The sequence below is a fragment of the Tachyglossus aculeatus genome, chromosome 6 (assembly GCF_015852505.1).
Source record: "Tachyglossus aculeatus isolate mTacAcu1 chromosome 6, mTacAcu1.pri, whole genome shotgun sequence".
In the NCBI taxonomy this organism is placed as follows: domain Eukaryota; kingdom Metazoa; phylum Chordata; class Mammalia; order Monotremata; family Tachyglossidae; genus Tachyglossus; species Tachyglossus aculeatus.
The window spans coordinates 36,034,919-36,052,622 of NC_052071.1; the positions used below are offsets into that span (position 1 = coordinate 36,034,919).

General features: G+C 56.1%; 1 protein-coding gene across 7 annotated transcripts in view; it reads left to right on the plus strand.

Moving 5' to 3' along the window:
- CCDC120 (coiled-coil domain containing 120) overlaps positions 1-16,411 on the plus strand; it is a 42,171-nt gene extending 25,760 nt beyond the window's left edge. For 3 of the 7 annotated variants that reach the window (XM_038748182.1, XM_038748183.1, XM_038748181.1), the window contains exons 2-9: positions 9,222-9,324; positions 10,135-10,268; positions 10,357-10,810; positions 10,907-10,963; positions 12,013-12,202; positions 13,343-13,441; positions 13,543-14,337; positions 14,866-16,411. In XM_038748182.1, coding sequence (XP_038604110.1) covers positions 9,276-9,324; positions 10,135-10,268; positions 10,357-10,810; positions 10,907-10,963; positions 12,013-12,202; positions 13,343-13,441; positions 13,543-14,337; positions 14,866-14,983 — 1,896 coding nt within the window. In that variant the 5' untranslated portion in view covers positions 9,222-9,275 and the 3' untranslated portion in view covers positions 14,984-16,411. Of the gene's footprint in view, positions 1-3,872; positions 4,173-9,221; positions 9,325-10,134; positions 10,269-10,356; positions 10,811-10,906; positions 10,964-12,012; positions 12,203-13,342; positions 13,442-13,542; positions 14,338-14,865 lie in introns of those variants that run through there. The other 4 variants (XM_038748179.1, XM_038748178.1, XM_038748184.1 and 1 more) reach the window with 3 other exon arrangements.
- The last annotated feature ends 1,293 nt before the right edge of the window (positions 16,412-17,704 follow it).

A 17,704-nucleotide genomic window follows, 5' to 3' on the forward strand; every position in this document is an offset into this window, starting at 1 on the left:
ACCGGCGGGATCCCAACGCAGCCGGACAGTGGGAGAGAAAAAGCCCCCCTTCCTTCCCAGGAGGAAACGGCCAGCGGAAAAGAGAAGCAGCGTGGCTCGGTGGAAAGAGCCTGGGCTTTGGAGTCAGAGGTCATGGGTTCAAATCACTTGTCAGCTGTGTGACTTTGGGCAAGTCACTTCACTTCTCTGGGCCTCAGTTCCCTCCTCTGTAAAATGGGGATTAAGACTGTGAGCCCCCCGTGGGGCCTTGTATCTCCCCCAGCGCTTAGAACAGTGCTTTGCACATAGTAAGCGCTTAATAAATGCCATTAAATGGGTTTGGGGAGGTGTCTCCCCGAGGGGGCTAAGCCATCCCACTTCCTGCGGGCCCCCAGGGCCTCCCCATCCTCTCAGTCCCCTTCCATCCTTCCCAAGCCCCTTTCCCTCCCATGTCCCTTAATAATAATAATAATGGCATTTATTAAGTGCTTACTATGTTCCTTGCCTGCCTCTAATAATAATAATAATAATGATGATGGCATTTATTAAGCGCTCACTATGTGCAAAGCACTGTTCTAAGTGCTGGGGAGGTTACAAGGTCATCAGGTTGTCCCACTGGGGGCTCGCAGTCTTAATCCCCATTTTACAGATGAGGTAACTGAGGCCCAGAGAAGTGAAGTGACTTGCCCAAAGTCACCCAGCTGACAATTGGCGGAGCTGGGATTTGAACCCACGACCTCTGACTCCAAAGCCCGGGCTCTTTCCACTGAGCCACGCTGCTTCTCTGCCACTGGTCATTCATTCATTCAGTCGTATTTATTGAGCACTTACTGTGTGCAGAGCACTGTACCTGGTGGGAGTCCCTTTGCCCCAAGCCTGCCAATCCCTAACTAAGCCTCATGGCCTAGTGGCGAGAGCAGGGGCTTGGGAGTCAGAGGTCGTGGGTTCTAATCCCGCCACTGCCGCCTGTCTGCTCCGTGACCTTGGGCAAGCCACTTCTCTGTGCCTCAGCTACCTCATCTGTAAAATGGAGATTAAGACCGTAAGCCCTTCATGGGACAACCTGATCACCCGGTACCTATCCCAGCGCTTAGAACAGTGCTTGGCATGTAGTAAGCGCTTAACAGCCCCCTTCTTCCCTTCCTCCCCCTCCCCACCCCCCCCGCCTTACCTCCTTCCCCTCCCCATAGCACCTGTATATATGTTTGTACGTATTTATTACTCTATTTTATTTGTACATATTTATTCTATTTATTTTATTTTGTTAATATGTTTTGGTCTCTGTCTCCCCCTTCTAGAATGTGAGCCCACTGTTGGGTAGGGACCGTCCCTATATGTTGCCAACGCTTAGTACAGTGCTGTGCACACAGTAAGAGCTCAATAAATACGATTGAATGAACAAATACCCTAACTATTATTATGGCCCAACCCCTAAATCCGAGGGTTTCGTGGCCTTCCTATTTGTCCCCCAGAGGTTACTGTGATCCCGACGGCCTGCACCCCTCCCTGTAGAGCTCGCCTGCCTTTCCCCTCCTGGGGACTGGTTTTAATGATGGTATTTGTTAAGCGCTTACTATGTGCACTGTTCTAAGCGCTGGGGGGATACAAGGTGATCAGGTTGCCCCACGGAGGGGCTCCCAGTCTTCATCCCCATTTGACAGATGAGGGAACTGAGGCCCAGAGAAGTGAAGTGACTTGCCCAAAGTCAACAAGCTGACAAGTGACAGAGAAGCAGCGCGGATGAGTGGAAAGAGCATGGGCTTTGGAGTCAGAGGTCATGGGTTCAAATCCTGGCTCTGTCTCTTGTCAGCTGTGTGACTTTGGGCAAGTCACTTCACTTCTCTGGGCCTCAGTTACCTCATCTGGAAAATGGGGACTGTGAGCCCCCCGTGGGACAACCTGATCACCTTGTAACCTCCCCAGCGCTTAGAACAGTGCTTTGCACATAGTAAGCACTTAATAAATGCCATCATTGTTATTATTATTATATATACAATATATATATTATTATTATAAGTGGCGGAGTCGTGCTATGAACCCATGACCTCTGACTCTGCCCATCCACCAAGCTTGCTCTCTTCCTCCCTTCAAGGCCCTACTGAGAGCTCACCTCCTCCAGGAGGCCTTCCCAGACTGAGCCCCTTCCTTCCTCTCCCCCTCGTCCCCCTCTCCATCCCCCCCATCTTACTTCCTTCCCTTCCCCACAGCACCTGTATATATGTATATATGTTTGTACAGATTTATTACTCTATTTTACTTGTACATATCTATTCTATTTATTTTGTTAGTATGTTTCGTTTTGTTCTCTGTCTCCCCCTTTGAGACTGTGAGCCCACTGTTGGGTAGGGACTGTCTCTAGATGTTGCCAATTTGTACTTCCCAAGCACTTAGTACAGTGCTCTGCACACAGTAAGCGCTCAATAACTGCGATTGATTGATTGATTGATTGATTGATTGACTCCAAAGCCCGAGCTCTTTCCACTGAGCCACGTAGGGGGGCGGGAGGCGGGGAGGGGGTTGCGGACTCTCGGACCCCTTGTAATCGGCACATTTAGTCCCCGCAGACGTCCCCAGTTAGTAGCGCGGCGGGACGCGGCTGAGACGGTGACCCCGGAGCGGGCGGCGTGGCGTGTCTGCGAAGCCCAAGGGGCCTGGAGTGGAGCCAGGAGGTCGTGGGGCGAACCGAAAGTCCTCTTTCGGGGAGCGGGTCCCGGGATCGGAGGAGCGGATGCCCTCACACCTGGGGAGGTCAGGTAGTGTCGAAGGTGGCCCAGGCCCAGGGCCCCGGCCTCCTGAGCGTGTAAACAGTCATTACCCGGAATCGTCCTCTCCCCGAGTGTTTGGGAGACCTGAAAAACCTGCCGGGGCTCGTTTCTCCCCGCCCCCACCATACCTGGTGCTGACGGCGGCCGCTTCCCTCTCCTCCCAAATTCTGCCCCAGTCTCTGATCAGGAACCTTTTCGGGACTCCGGCTGCTCCGTGGCTCCGCCGCCCCCAGAACCGGCTCCAGGAGGGGCCTTGATTTGAACCCAGAAAGGGGGTGGGGGAAGGGGCACGGGGCCGGGTGGCAGAGCTCCTGCTCCAGTCCCTATTATTATTATTATCATCATCATCATCATCATCAATCGTATTTATTGAGCGCTTACGATGTGCAGAGCACTGTACTAAGCGCTTGGGAAGTACAAATTGGCAACATATAGAGACAGTCCCTACCCAACAGTGGGCTCACAGTCTAAAAGGGGGAGACAGAGAACAAAACCAAACATACTAACAAAATAAAATAAATAGAATAGATATGTACAAATAAAATAAATAAATAAATAGAGTAAAAAATATGTACAAACACATATACATATATACAAATGCCATTATTATAATGGCATTTATTAAGCGCTTACTATGTGCAAAGCACTACCGCTGAGGGCCTGACTGGAAGCCCTGCGAAGGAGGCGAGAAAGTGTTGTCAGTGCCTTCCACTGTTGGGTAGGGACTGTCTCTATATGTTGCCAACTTGGACTTCCCAAGCGCTTAGTACAGTGCTCTGCACACAGTAAGCGCTCAATAAATTTGATTGATTGATTCCCCAGATCTGGGAGAGTTGAGCCTGAGGGGTCCAGCTGAGAAATCTGGCTTAAGATGCCCGGCTGATGTTCTGATGGGGCGCACGCTCTCAGCTTGCCCTGTGCCAGCTGGAAAGGCCTCTGTGCTCCCCGCAGGAGGAGGAGGGGTCCTGAGGGGCTTACGCATCCTAGAATGGACAATCAATCAATCAGTCATATTTATTGAGCGCTTACTGTGTGCCGAGTGCTGTACTAAGTGCTTGGGAAGTACAAGTTGGCAACATCTAGAGACGGTCCCGACCCAACAGTGGGACAAGGGAGTGTAGCCCACTGGAACCCGAGGAAGGAGTGGTTGGGCTCATTGGCGCAATTCCGCGTCCCTCCCCATTGCCTTTATGACTCAACTGCGGCCCAGGTTGGTAGCCTGGGCTTTCTTTCCCAACCTGACTCATCCCGTAGTTATGCCTGGGCCTGATGAATGGTATCCCCGTATTCTCAGGGTGCAGGTCTGGTAGAAGAAGCTGCTTTCCCCAATCCTGGCTCTCTATTTACCCCCCCGCCGCCTCCTGCCTCCCATAATCAGAAGAGTAAAGGCGGGGTCCAACTGGCGTCGGGATCAGCCTTCCTGGAGAGGTGAGGGGTCGGTGATCCGGGGGTTGGGGAGGGGGCGTCCCGGGAGCTGGGGGGGGGGGGGGCGGTGACAAAGTAACTCTGTGTTCTTGGGAGACCAAGAGTTGTAAATCAGGGATATGGAAACGGGATAGGGTAGGGAGGGGAAGCAGGGGCACTGGAGACCAGCCACCTCCCGGTCCCTTCCCTAAGGGGAAGAACCCCTCTTCAAAATCTTACTAAAATCATCTCCTTGACTGTGCCCTGATTTCCCCTACCTATTCGCCCTCCTTTCTACATTGCCTATGCAGTTGGGGCTGTATCTCTTAAGCACTTTGATTCTGATTCGCAATCTTACTAAAATCATCTCCTTGACTGTGCCCTGATTTCCCCTACCTATTCGCCCTCCTTTCTACATTGCCTATGCAGTTGGGGCTGTATCTCTTAAGCACTTTGATTCTGATTCGCAATCTTACTAAAATCATCTCCTTGACTGTGCCCTGATTTCCCCTACCTATTCGCCCTCCTTTCTACATTGCCTATGCACTTGGGGCTGTATCTCTTAAGCACTTTGATTCTGATTCGCAATCTTACTAAAATCATCTCCTTGACTATGCCCTGATTTCCCCCACCTATTCGCCCTCCTTTCTACATTGCCTACCCACTTGGGGCTGTATCTCTTAAGCACTTTTGACTCCTCAGCCCCACGGCACTCGTGTACATATCCTTATGCTCTGCCATTTCCCCTAGCTGTAATTTCTTTGATTGTCTGCCTTCCCTAACTAAACTGTAAGCTCCTTGAGGGCAGGAGTTGGGTCTTCTGAATGTGCTGTTTTGTACTCTCCCAGCCTGCTTAGTACAGTGCTCAGTGAGTATCATTGATTGAGTGGGTGGGGAGGAAATGTGAAGCTATGAGACTCTTGCCCCACTTCAGCCGACAGATGGTCCTCTGATGGGCGGGTTCCCGGCCTCGGGGCACGGGGGAGGGACCGCCTGCTTATCTGTCCCGTCCTTTGGGTGTGGGGAAGGTGAGGTCATTAAGGCCACCTAGATGAGAGCAGGCCAGGAAACTGGGGGCAAACTCCAGACTTCACGTCACCAGGGAGAGTGGGCGACGGGGCTGGCCTGGATCCAGGGCCTCCCGGACAGCACAGGTCAGAAACCATCCTTGGGTGTCAGTGCCTCAGTTTATTTCTCGAGAAGGGAAGAGGGTATGGGGGAGGGGGCCCGTGCGTAGCAAAGTGCCAAGAGGCTTTCTGGAAAGGGGTGGAAGCTGAGCCAGAGGTGGGTGACTAGAGTGAAGACAAGAAGCCAGGCCTTTTAGGAGGAGGGAGGCTCTGGTGTCTTCTCAGTGAGAAGCGGCCTCGGGGTGGAGTCGGGGGTGGAGGTGAGGTCCAGGATGAACAGCCCGGGCTCCACCCCAGGGTTGCCTCCCCGAGGGGATTTTCCAGAGAGAAGTGGGGACACACTCTCGCGGATAGAATTTGCATCTGTGGACTTGGCCCATACTGCCTCTACTTTTCCCCTACCCGGCATTTCCCCTGGGATTGTTGTCTTGACTGTGAGAGGTGGACTGAGACCAGATTAGGGGGACAGTGGGCGAAATGTTGGGCTGCTCAGAACTGCCTGCGCCTGCTGACTTGTCAGCCACCCGTGGCTCCACCCTGGGCTTTTGCCTCATTCATTCATTCAGTTGTATTTATTGAGCGCTTGGGAAGTACACCTACTTCACCTACTCCAGGAGGCCGTTCCGGACTGAGCCCCTTCCTTCCTCTCCCCCTCATCCCCCTCTCCATCCCCCCATCTTACCTCCTTCCCTTCCCCACAGTACCTGTATCTATGTATATATGTTTGTACATATGTATTACTCTATTTGTTTTACTTGTACATATCTATTCTATTTCTTTTATTTTGTTAGTATGTTTGGTTTTGTTCTCTGTCTCCCCCTTCTAGACTGTGAGCCCACTGTTGGGTAGGGACTGTCTCTATATGTTGCCAACTTGTACTTCCCAAGCGCTTAGTACAGTGTTCTGCACACAATAAGCGCTCAGTAAATACGATTGATGATGATGATGATGAAGTACAAGTCGGCAACATATAGAGACGTGCATATAGAGGCAACATATAGAGCCTCAAGCACTGCACATTTTGCAGCCTGGCCTAAATAGAGAGCTGGCAGGGAAGGGGTGGGCATTTCGGGATGGGGATGGAGCACCCCGGGAGGAGGGGAATTTTTGGAGGGAACGTGGGAATTAGCCCTTGGCCTGTGGGCTGTCCAAGGGAGGGATGGAAGGAGGGAAGGGCAAGTCTGGGATTTTGTGACCCTGGGGGAGCACAGAGGGGGCCCGAATGTATCGGGCGGGCAATCTTTTGGGAATCCCTTGGAGGTTCCCATCCTTTTTGGAGGCCGGCCCCGGTACCATATGGGATTGCAGGGACTGCCACTGCTGGCACCGGAGAAGGGAGGGAGGATCCAGGAAAGAACAGACTGGGTGGGTGGGGAAAAGGGGAGGGACCTAGGCCCCAGAGGCTTGCTCTGGGGGAAGACTAAGGTGGAGCCCAGTAATGTCAGGATACCCAGCTGGACAGAGCGTGGGGCCTAATGCCCAGGTTGAGGGGCAAGAGCTGCCCCTACAGTGGGGTCATTGCAGCCGTCGACCCAAGCCTCACACCTGGAGGGCCTCCTCCCGTCCTGGCACGTGGGGCTTCAGAGAGCTGCCACTCTGAGAGGAGGTCAGCCTGCCCGGAGTCCGTCTCCCCTAAGGCCCAGGAAGGCAGGATAGCTTTTCTCGTGAGCCCTGCCTCTGTTGTTATACCATGGAGATCAGCGGGACCTGGGGAGGAGGACTTAGACCCCCTTCCCATCCCACCCCCAGCCTTCCTCCCCCGGGACTCTGAGCCCACTGTTGAGTAGGGACTGTCTCTCTATGTTGCCAACTTGTACTTCCCAAGCGCTTAGTACAGTGCTCTGCACACAGTAAGCGCTCAATAAATACGATTGATTGATTGATTGACAATCGTGTGAAGAGCCATGGGAGGGAGGGAGGGAGGTGGAAGGGCACCGGGTGTGTCTGGCGGGGAGGTGGTGCCCTCTACTCTCCCTTCTACGTGCAGGGTGGAGCTGCGTGCCTTCCTGAGGCAGGGATGCCGCTTTAGCCGCACAGCAGCGAAGTCTGCCGAGGGGAGAGGCCCGGCCAGGCTGCCGGGGATAGGGAGGCAGAAACTCCTCACCCTGGGCTTCCAGGCTGTCCATCCCCTCGCCGCCTCCTACCTCCCCTCCCTTCCGTCCTTCTCCAGCCCAGCCCGCACCCTCCGCTCCTCCGCCGCTAATCTCCTCACCGTACCTCGTTCTCACCTGTCCCGCCATCGACCCCCAGCCCACGTCATCCCCCGGGCCCGGAATGCCCCCAATCCCTCTGCCCCTCCGCCAAGCTAGCTCTCTTCCTCCCTTCAAGGCCCTGCTGAGAGCTCACCTCCTCCAGGAGGCCTTCCCACACTGAGCCCCTTCCTTCCTCTCCCCCTCGTCCCCCTCTCCAATCCCCCATCTTACCTCCTTCCCTTCCCCACAGCACCTGTATATATGTATATATGTTTGTACATATTTATTACTCTATTTTACTTGTCCATATCTATCCTATTTATTTTATTTTGTTAGTATGTTTGGTTTTGTTCTCTGTCTCCCCCTTTGAGACTGTGAGCCCACTGTTGGGTAGGGACTGTCTCTAGATGTTGCCAATTTGTACTTCCCAAGTGCTTAGTACAGTGCTCTGCACATAGTAAGTGCTCAATAAATACGATTGATTGATTGAGGCAGGGGTGACTTTCATCTGCACCTCTGCCACTCCTTGAGGCACAACCCCATTCACCTTGGGAACTTAGAACATCCCTTCCTTTCCTCTCTCCCTCCCACCTCCACGAACCTTAGCGGTCTAAAATGAAGCAGCTAAGATTAGGGCTTCGATTGAAACTTGGGAATCCCTGAAGTTGGCCCTCCTCGCTCCCTCCCCTTCCCGGGGCCCTGTGCTGGCAGCGCCTGGAAAAGTGACTCTTCCTCCTGCACCTTGTCCATCCAGCTCTGTGGGCTCTGCCGTGAAGAGTGCTCTGTAATCTTTTAGATTAGTGCTCACAGTCTTTTAGACTGTGAGCCCACTGTTGGGTAGGGACTGTCTCTGTATGTTGCCAATTTGTACTTCCCAAGCGCTTAGTACAGTGCTCTGCACACAGTGAGCGCTCAATAAATACAATTGATGATGATGATGATGTAAGCGCTCAATAAATACCGTCGATGATGGTGAACTGAGGGGGCCCGAGTCTAGTTGACTCTAATGAAGCTTTTCGAGCCCCCGCCAAGTTCTCTCTCAGGCCCCTAGTATAAAACGGAAAAGAATCAGTAATCCACCCTCCCAGGTAATAATGATAATAATGATGGTATTTGGTAAGCGCTTACTATGTCCAAAGCACTGTTCTAAGCGTTGGGGGGGATACAAGGAGATCAGGTTGTCCCACGCGGGGCTCACAATCTTAATCCCCATTTTCCAGATGAGGTCACTGAGGCACAGAGAAGTGAAGTGACTTGCGCAAAGTCACACAGCTACTCATCCTTACCGCCTCACAGGGGCCTGCGTCAATCCCTCCATCTCTCTGGTCAATCAATCAATCAATCAATCGTATTTATTGAGCGCTTACTCTGTGCAGAGCACTGTACTAAGCGCTTGGGAAGTACAAATTGGCAACATCTAGAGACAGTCCCTACCCAACAGTGGGCTCACAGTCTCAAAGGGGGAGACTGAGAACAAAACCAAACATACTAACAAAATAAAATAAATAGGATAGATATGTACAAGTAAAATAAATAAATAAATAAATAGAGTAATAAATATGTACAAATATATATACATATGGTCAGTCAGTTGTATTTATTGGGCGCAGAGCACTGTACTGAGCACTTGGGAGAGGACAATACGACGATAATCAGACACGTTCCCCGCAGGACGGGCAGGGGTGAGGGAAGAGACGTGGAGAGATTTTAAATTGTGACCTGATGTTGTGTTGTTCTTCACCTCCCCGCTCCAGGCCCGGCCTAGGGAAAGGCATCCGAGGAAGCCCCGTCGCCCAGCCTGCCCCAGGATGGAAGTCAAGGGTCAGCTCATCAGCTCGCCCACTTACAGCTCCCCAGGTACAAACTCTTCTTGCCCAACCAGTACCCGTGGCCCAGTGGAAAAAGCACGGGCCTTGGGAGCCTGAGTTCTAATCCCGGCTCCGCCACATAATAATAATAATAATAATGATGATGATGGCATTTATTAAGCGCTTACTATATGCAAAGCACTCTTCTATGCGCTGGGGAGGTTACAAGGCGATCAAGTTGTCCCACGGGGGGCTCCCAGTCTTCATCCCCATTTTACAGATGAGGTCACTGAGGCCCAGAGAAGTGACTTGCCCGAGGTCACACAGCTGACGATTGACGGAGCTGAGATTTGAACCCATGACCTCTGACTCCAAAGCGCGGGCTCTTTCTGCTGCTGCCACGTGCCCACTGGGTGTCCTCGGGCGAGTCACGTCACTTCTCTGGCCCTTGTACTTCCCAAGCGCTTAGTCCAGTGCTCTGCACACAGTAAGCGCTGAATAAATACGATTGATTGATTGATTGATTGGCCCTCGGTTTCCTCATCTGTGAAATGGGGATGAAATCCCTATTCTCCCTCCTACTCTGACTGTGATTCCCCACGTGGGACAGTGACCGGGTCTGACTCACCCGTCTGGAGCCTACCTCGGCGCAGTGCTTAGTGCCTAGTAAGCACTCAACAGATACCACAGTTGTTCTCGCTGGTGTTATGCCTCCAAAGCAGGGGAGGGAAAGCCCGGATGGGGGGGGGCAACAGCAGAGAGGGGCTGCCACCGCCCCTCCCCGCACCGCCGGGGACCCCCCACCCGACTTGTGATTCCTGCACTTCCCCCACCCCCCCCCCGCCTTCGTCCCCTCCAGCCCCCCTGCAAGGGAACGTGAGTCCGAAGGTAAAGATGGAGCGGCTGCGGGAGCTGCTGGAGAGGCAGCGGGGACTTCAGGAGGCGCTCAGCTTGAAACTCAAGGAACTCCGGAAAGTGTGTCTGCAGGAAGCGGTGAGAGTCACGGGGGGGGCCACGGGGAGTGGCCAGCCGTGAGCTCCTATCAACCCCCCCACCCCAACCGTCTCCTCCTGTCCCCCAGGAGCTGACGGGCCAGCTGCCTGCAGAATACCCCGCGGAGCCCGGAGAGCGGCCCCATCTCATCCGGCAGCGGCGGCCCGCGTGCCCCCGGCTGGCCAGGGCAGAGGTGAGGGGGCTCGGGGAGGGCCCAGGTGAGGTCGGGGGGGGACCGACGGGGTCGCCGAGCCCGGCCCCCGGGAGCAATGGCACCCCTCCGCAGGAGCAGCAGCTGGAGGCGTTGGAACGGGAGGTGTCGGTGCAGCAGCAGATCGCGGCGGCCGCCCGCCGCCTGGTCCTGGCCCCGGAGCTGAGCGCCGAGCAGCGCCGCCGCCGCCGCCAGGTCCAGGCCGACGCGCTACGGAGACTGCAGGAGCTGGAGGAGCAGCTCAGCCAGGGCCGGGCGCGCCTCGGGCCCGGGACCCTCGCCCCGGCTCCCACCCTGGGCCCCGGCCCGCGCCTCATCCAGCTGGGCCAAGGTGGGTCCCCCCCCTTCCTCAGGGGCTGGGGGGGGCCGGGAAGGAATTCCTGGGAGAGGGGGCGGCGCTTCACACGCTTCCCCCTTCCCTCCGTAGAAGATGCCGTGCATTCAGAGAGCAGCTCTCTTTCGGAGTCAGCCAGCCATGACAATGGTGAGTGTGGCCTGGTGGCAGGGGCTCAGGCCTGAGGATCCGTGTTCTAATTTTCTAGAGAAGCAGCGTGGTTTGGTGGAAAGAGCCCGGCCTTTGGGGCCAGAGGTCATGGGTTCAAATCTCGGCTCCGTGGGTGACTTGGGGCGGGTCACCTCACTTCTCTGGGCCTCAGTTCCCTCATCTGTAAAACGAGGATTAAGACTGTGAGCTCCCCGTGGAGCTCACACACGGGATCACCTTGTAACCTCCCCAACGCTTCGAACGGTGCTTTGCACATAGTAAGCGCTTAATAAATAATAAATAATAATGGGATAACCTGATCACCTTGTAACCTCCCCAGCGCTTCGAACGGTGCTTTGCACATAGTAAGCGCTTAATAAATAAATAATTTATAATAATGTTATTATAAAATAATAATCAATAATATTATTCCCCACGCTGGGGAAGCAGCGTGGCTCAGTGGAAAGAGCACGGGCTTTGGAGCCAGAGGTCACGGGTTCGAATCCCTTGTCTGCTGTGTGACCTTGGGCAAGTCACTTCTCTGAGCCTCAGTTACCTCGTCTGTAAAATGGGGATTAAGACTGCGAGCCCCACGTGGGGCAACTTGATCACCTTGTATCTCCCCCCCAGCGCTTAGAACAGTGCTCTGCACATAGTAAGCGCTTAGCAAATGCCATTATTATTATTATTATTATGATAAATGCCATCATCATCATTATTATTATTATTATTAATTTTGCCACAGCCCCACTCATGCTGCGTGACCACGGGCAAGTCACTAAACGTCCGTGGGCCACCTCAGTTTCCTCAGCTGTGAGGTGGGGATAAACTACTTCTTCATCCTTCCTCCCCCTTAGACTGTGATCCCACATGGGATAGGGACTGCATCCAATTGACTAAAATTGCATCGACCCCACTGCTTTGTTATGTAGTGAGTGCATAACGAACACCTCAGTTTTTATTACTAATAGTGGGTGAGGGGTGGGAGAGGTCGGGGTTCGGATGCTTCTGTAGGCCTGGAAATCCCCTTCCCCTGCCTGTCCTTGCAGATGAGCCCCACGGCTTCCCCTCGGGGAAAGGGGGTCCCCCGATGGAATGGCCGTCGCCCCCCAAGGCCCGGGATCAGCTGCGGGCCGTGTCCGGGGGCAGCCCCGAGCGGCGCCCGGGCTGGAGGATCCCGCCGAACGAGCTCTGTGGGGACCTGAGGAACCGCCGAAACTCCGTGGCCAGCCCCACCAGGTGGGCGAGCCCCGGAGGGGAAGGGGAAGGGGACGGCGTCCCCCCATCGCCCAAGCGGGCGCGGGCAGGAGGCCAGGGGAGAGCTAAATTCTGGTGGCCGCGGGACTTCCTTCCCCCTTCTTGGCTCCCCCCCGGCCCCCAAGGCCTACAGGGCCGGGGAGAGGGGCAACGCGCAGGCCCGGGGCAAAGTGGCATTCGGGGAACGCGAGTCCTGCTTTCGGGAGATCGGGGCCTCATCTGTAAAATGAGGATTAAGACTGTGAGCCCCCCGTGGGACCACCTGATCACCTTGTAACCTCCCCAGCGCTTAGAACGGTGCTTCGCACATGGTAAGCCCTTGATAAATGCCATTATTATTATTATAATCATTAGCTAAATGGCCCATGCGTTAGGTTTTTATAACGTTAAACCCGGATAGCATCGTAATGTTCTAGAAGCGGTAACTCAAGCCTGCAACCCAAGGACAGGATCACCGTCTTAATCCCCGTTTTCCAGATGAGGGAACTGAGGCGCAGAGAAGCGAGGTGACTTGCCCCAAGTCACCCAGCTGACAATTGGTGGAGCCGGGATTTGAACCCGCGACCTCTGGCTCCAAAGCCCGGGCTGTTTCCACTGAGCCATGCTGCTTCTCTGGTTGACTGACTAGTTCTTCCTAGGAGCCCGGGCTTGGGAGTCAGAGGTCGTGGGTTCGAATCCCGGCCCCGCCACGTGTCTGCTGTGTGAGCTTGGGCAAGTCGCTTCACTTCTCTGCGCCTCAGTTCCCTCACCTGTAAAATGGGGATTAAGACGGTGAGCCCCCCCCGTGGGTTATTCTATTTATTTTATTTTGTTAATACGTTTGGCTTTGTTCTCTGTCTCCCCTTTCTAGACTGTGAGCCCGCTGTTGGGTAGGGACCGTCCCCATATGTTGCCAACTTGGACTTCCCAAGTGCTTAGTACAGTGCTGTGCACACAGCGCTCAATAAATACAATTGAGTGAATGAATGAATGACAACCTGATCACCTTGTAACCTCCCCGGCGCTTAGGACAGTGCTTTGCACATAGTAAGCGCTTAATAAATACCGTTATTAGAAGGGTGACAGCCAGGTGCGAGGAGGTCGGATTTGCCCACTGACCCGGACTTTTTCGCCTTCCCTCAGCCCCACCCGCACCCTGCCCAGGAGCGTCTCCAGCTTCGAGGGGCGCAGCGTGCCCGCCACCCCCGTCCTTACCCGCGGGGCCGGGCCCCAGCTCTTCAGGTAGGTCCCGGGGAGCCCGTGGCACCGAAGATTTGGGGGGGGGGTCGACGGAGGCCAGAGAGCCGGCCCTCTGACCTCCGCGCTCTTCCCCCCCGCCTCAGGCCCGAGGGCCTCCAGGGCCTCCACGCCCGCCAGTGGTCAGGGAGCCAGGACTCCCAGATGGGCTTCCCCCGCGAGGGCCCGTGGGACCGGACCGCCCTCTTCGCGGCCCGCACGCGCCGCAGCAACAGCTCCGAGGCCCTGATCGACCGGGGGGCCGGGCCGCCCCCCGCCCCGGCTCCCCCGCCGCCTCCTTTCAAGAGCACCGAGGCCCTGCACGACCGGGCCTTCTCCTCCCGCACGGCGGGCCCGCCCGAGCCCCCCCGGGCCGCCCGGCCCAGCTCGGCTGCCCCCCGCGGCCCCCGGGCCCCTCCGGCCTACGGCGACCCGTTCTCGGACTACCCCCAGGAGCGGGGGCCGGGGCGAAGCTGGGGGGAGCCGGAAGGGCCCGGCCACCTCTCCCGCCGGGATGCCCCCCCTCTGTTCTACGTGGACAGTCCCGTGCTGCGCAGCAAAGAGAACCATTCCCGGGTGGGGCGCGCCAAGTCCTGCGGACCCCCCGAAGGGCCCCTTCCGTTCTGGGCGGCCCCGGGCCCCGCACCTCCCGCCCGCTTCCGCGGCCAGCCGGACCACGGGGAGCGGAGCGCCCACAAAGCCCTGGCCCTGGAGGGGCTGCGGGACTGGTACATCCGTAACGCCAGCGCGTACCCGCGGGGCGTGCTGGAGCGGCGGCCGCCCCCCGGCCTCTACCCCGGCCCTCGTTTCTACGAGCCGGGGCCCCCGGAGCTCTACGGCTACGGCGCCATCCCTCCCTTTCCCCATTCGCTGAGCTTCACCGCTCCCCCGCTCTCCGGCAGGTACGGGATGATGTTCTGACGACCGCGGCGGGGACAGAAAGCAGTTTTGGGTGGGAGCGGTGGGGACCTCCTGGGTCCCCAGGGAGAGTTTGGCTTCTCCTCCCTAGGGGCAGGGGGGCCCCAAAGGTCGCCGGTACCCCCGGAGTCGCCCGACAAGGAGGCTTCCATCAGAGCCATCGCCTCCGCGGGGACGCGAAATCATCATCATCATCGATCGTATTTATTGAGCGCTTACTATGTGCAGAGCACTGTACTAAGCGCTTGGGAAGTACAAATTGGCAACATACAGAGACGGTCCCTACCCAACAGTGGGCTCACAGTCTAAAAAATGGGGGAGGAGGGAGCCAGGCCCTACGTGGGGGGAAGCGGGAGCCGTGACTCGCCGTCTTGCTCTCACGCTGATTATCCCCTAACGCGTTTCTTCTCTCTCTCTCCCTGTTTGTCTGTCTCCGTCTCATTTTCTTCTTTTTTTCCTTTTCTTTTTCCCTTGCTTGGGCCTGTCCCCTCCACCCCCCACTACCGCCAAAGACACTACGCGGACTTCCTGTGCGCGCCGGAGCCGAGCTCCCGCTTAAGTGACCTGAAGTTAGTTGACGGGGAGCGGTCCCCGGAAACGGACCCTAATCCCCCTGGGACACTGGTGTAGCCCCCCCGGGGCCCCGCCGCCCTGACCGGAGTGCCTGGGAAACCCGCGGGCCGGGGAGCCGGGGGCTTCTGGCGAAGGCGGAGGGGCTGGCGGAGGATTTCCGAGGAGGATGCGACCGGCCGCGTCGCGGAGCGGGAGCGCGGGTCGGCCTGCCGCTCTCTCCGCCCCATCCCCCCGCGGCAGCGGCCGAGGGCCGGGCCTCCCCTTCTCCGGGCCCAAACCGCTGGCTGGCTTTAGTGGGGAAGCCCGGTTAAAGAGTCCAGATCCCTCACCCCTGTCTGCACTCCTTCCCCGCTCTCCCTACCTTCTTTTCGTTCTGATTTACATTCCTGGGCCGAAGCCGGGCCTCCGGCCTGAAGGGCCCGCTCCGGGTTTCCCACCTGTCCGTCTCCTGCTTCCCTCCGAACTAGTCGAGCGAAACTGTGATGATGAAGTCTCGGGCTCCCGCCCCGGAGAACAGCACCGGGGTGAGGGGGGGAGTCCCGAAGGTCGGATTTGAGAGCCCCCTTCCCCTCGGTCCCGGCTGCCCGGGCCCTCCGGCTCTCCTCCGGTTTCCATCCTCTCTCACCCTCCATCTCCTACCCCATCTCCGTTCTTTGCAGATGGGAGGTGAGCACTTTAGGGGAACGGGCTCCCCAGTGGAGCCCGCCTCCTCCTCCGGCCTCCCTGGGCAGGGATGGTGGGCGCTCAGACGAGGGCTTCCCTCCTCTTCCCCGTGGCCCGGGGCGGCGGATAGCAGGGAGAGGGTAACACCTCCAGACTAGCAGGGACTCCACTTGGCCCCTGCAGAGCATCTGTCGTGAGCACTGGAAGGCTGGCCCTTTCTTGGGGGCCTGTCCTCTTATCCTCCATCCCCGACTCTTCCAGGGGCACCAGCCCAGAGCAGCGGGTTTACCTTGAGTCCCCGGTTGTGACTTTAGCTGTGCCCCCGCCACCTCCTTTCAGTCCGTGAACGAGCCAACGGGGGCTTTGAGCTCACACAAGGTGGGATGGAGAGACAGAGAACGCGTGCGCGCGTGTGTGTGTTGTATAGTTGTAGATCGTCACGGCTGCAGGTGAGTACGCGTGTGTGGATGGAGTGGCGGGGTGGGTGGGGGCCCTAAGCGTGTGGCAGTCGGCCTGTCTTTCGGCGCGTGTACCGCTGCGGTGCGTGTGAACGGCTGGAGGTCCGTCGTCATGTCTTCCCCAGCAGGGTATCCGTGCTCCTTGTCACTTTTTAAACAACTCAGCCCAAGATGTATTTTCTACTGTGTCGGTCAGGCCCTCACCCAAACTGGAGGGCTGTGGAGGACGGGGGGTGGAGGCGAGGCCAGGCCCCCGTTGCTCGGTTATTTTGTCCTTTCTTTTTTGTACCAAGGGTTTAGGGGCTGGCTAGAACCTGCACACTGGAATGAATTTCTATAATAAAGATGTCAATTACACCACCCACCCGGTTTGGGCTTCGTATTCTTCTGGGCTGCGGTCCCTGCCCTCCTCTCCTGGCCCTAGCCCGATTTTCCCGGCACCAGACTGCCATTCCCGACTTTCCGCCGCCACGCCCCTCAATCCATTAGCTTTTTCAGAAGCAGCATGGCAGAGTGGCTACAGCACGGGGCTGGGAGGCAGAAGGTCATCATCATCATCATCATCAATCGTATTTATTGAGCGCTTACTATGTGCAGAGCACTGTACTAAGCGCTTGGGAAGTACAAATTGGCAACATATAGAGACAGTCCCTACCCAACAGTGGGCTCACAGTCTAAAATGGGCTCACAGTCTAAAAGGTCGTGGGTTCTAATCCCGCCTCCGCCACTTGGCCGCTGTGAGCTTGGGCAAGTCACTTCTCTCTGTCTCACGGGCTTTGGAGTCAGAAGTCAGGGGTTCAAATCCCCGCTCTGCCACTTTTTTTTTCTTTTAAAAGCATTTATTAAGCGCTTACTATGTGCAAAGCACTGTTCTAAGCGCCGGAGAGGTTACAAGGTGATCAGGTTGTCCCACGGGGGGCTCACGGTTTTAATCCCCATTTTTTACAGATGAGGGAACTGAGGCCCAGAGAAGTTAAGTGACTTGCCCAGTGTCACACGGCTGACAACTGGCGGAGCTGGGATTTGAACCCATGACCTCTGACTCCAAAGCCCGGGCTCTTTCCGGTGAGCCACGCTGCTTCTCCACACTTGTCAGCTGTGTGACTTTGGGCAAGTCCCAACTTCTCTGGGCCTCAGTTCCCTCATCTGGAAAATGGGAATTAAGACTGTGAGCCCCACATGGGACAACCTGATCACCTGGTGTGTGCCCAGCGCTTAGTACAGCGCTTTGCACATAGTAAGCGCTTAATAAATGCCATCGTTATTATTATTATTACAAGCAGCTTGGCTCAGTGGAAAAGAGCCCGGGCTTTGGAGTCAGAGGTCATGGGTTCAAATCCCGGCCCCGCCCAGTCAGCTGTGTGACTTTGGGCAAGTCACTTCACTTCTCTGGGCCTCAGTTACCTCATCTGTAAAATGGGGATGAAGACTGTGAGCCCCACGGGGGACAACCTGATCACCTTGTATCCTCCCCAGCGCTTAGAACAGGGCTTTGCACATAGTAAGTGCTTAACAAATACCAAAATTATTATTATTATTTAAAATGGGGATTGAGACCGTGAGTCCCTCATGGGACAGGGAATGTGCCCGACTCGACCTGCTTGTATTCACTTCGGTACAAATTCAGCGCTTAACAAATACTATCGTCGTCATTTCG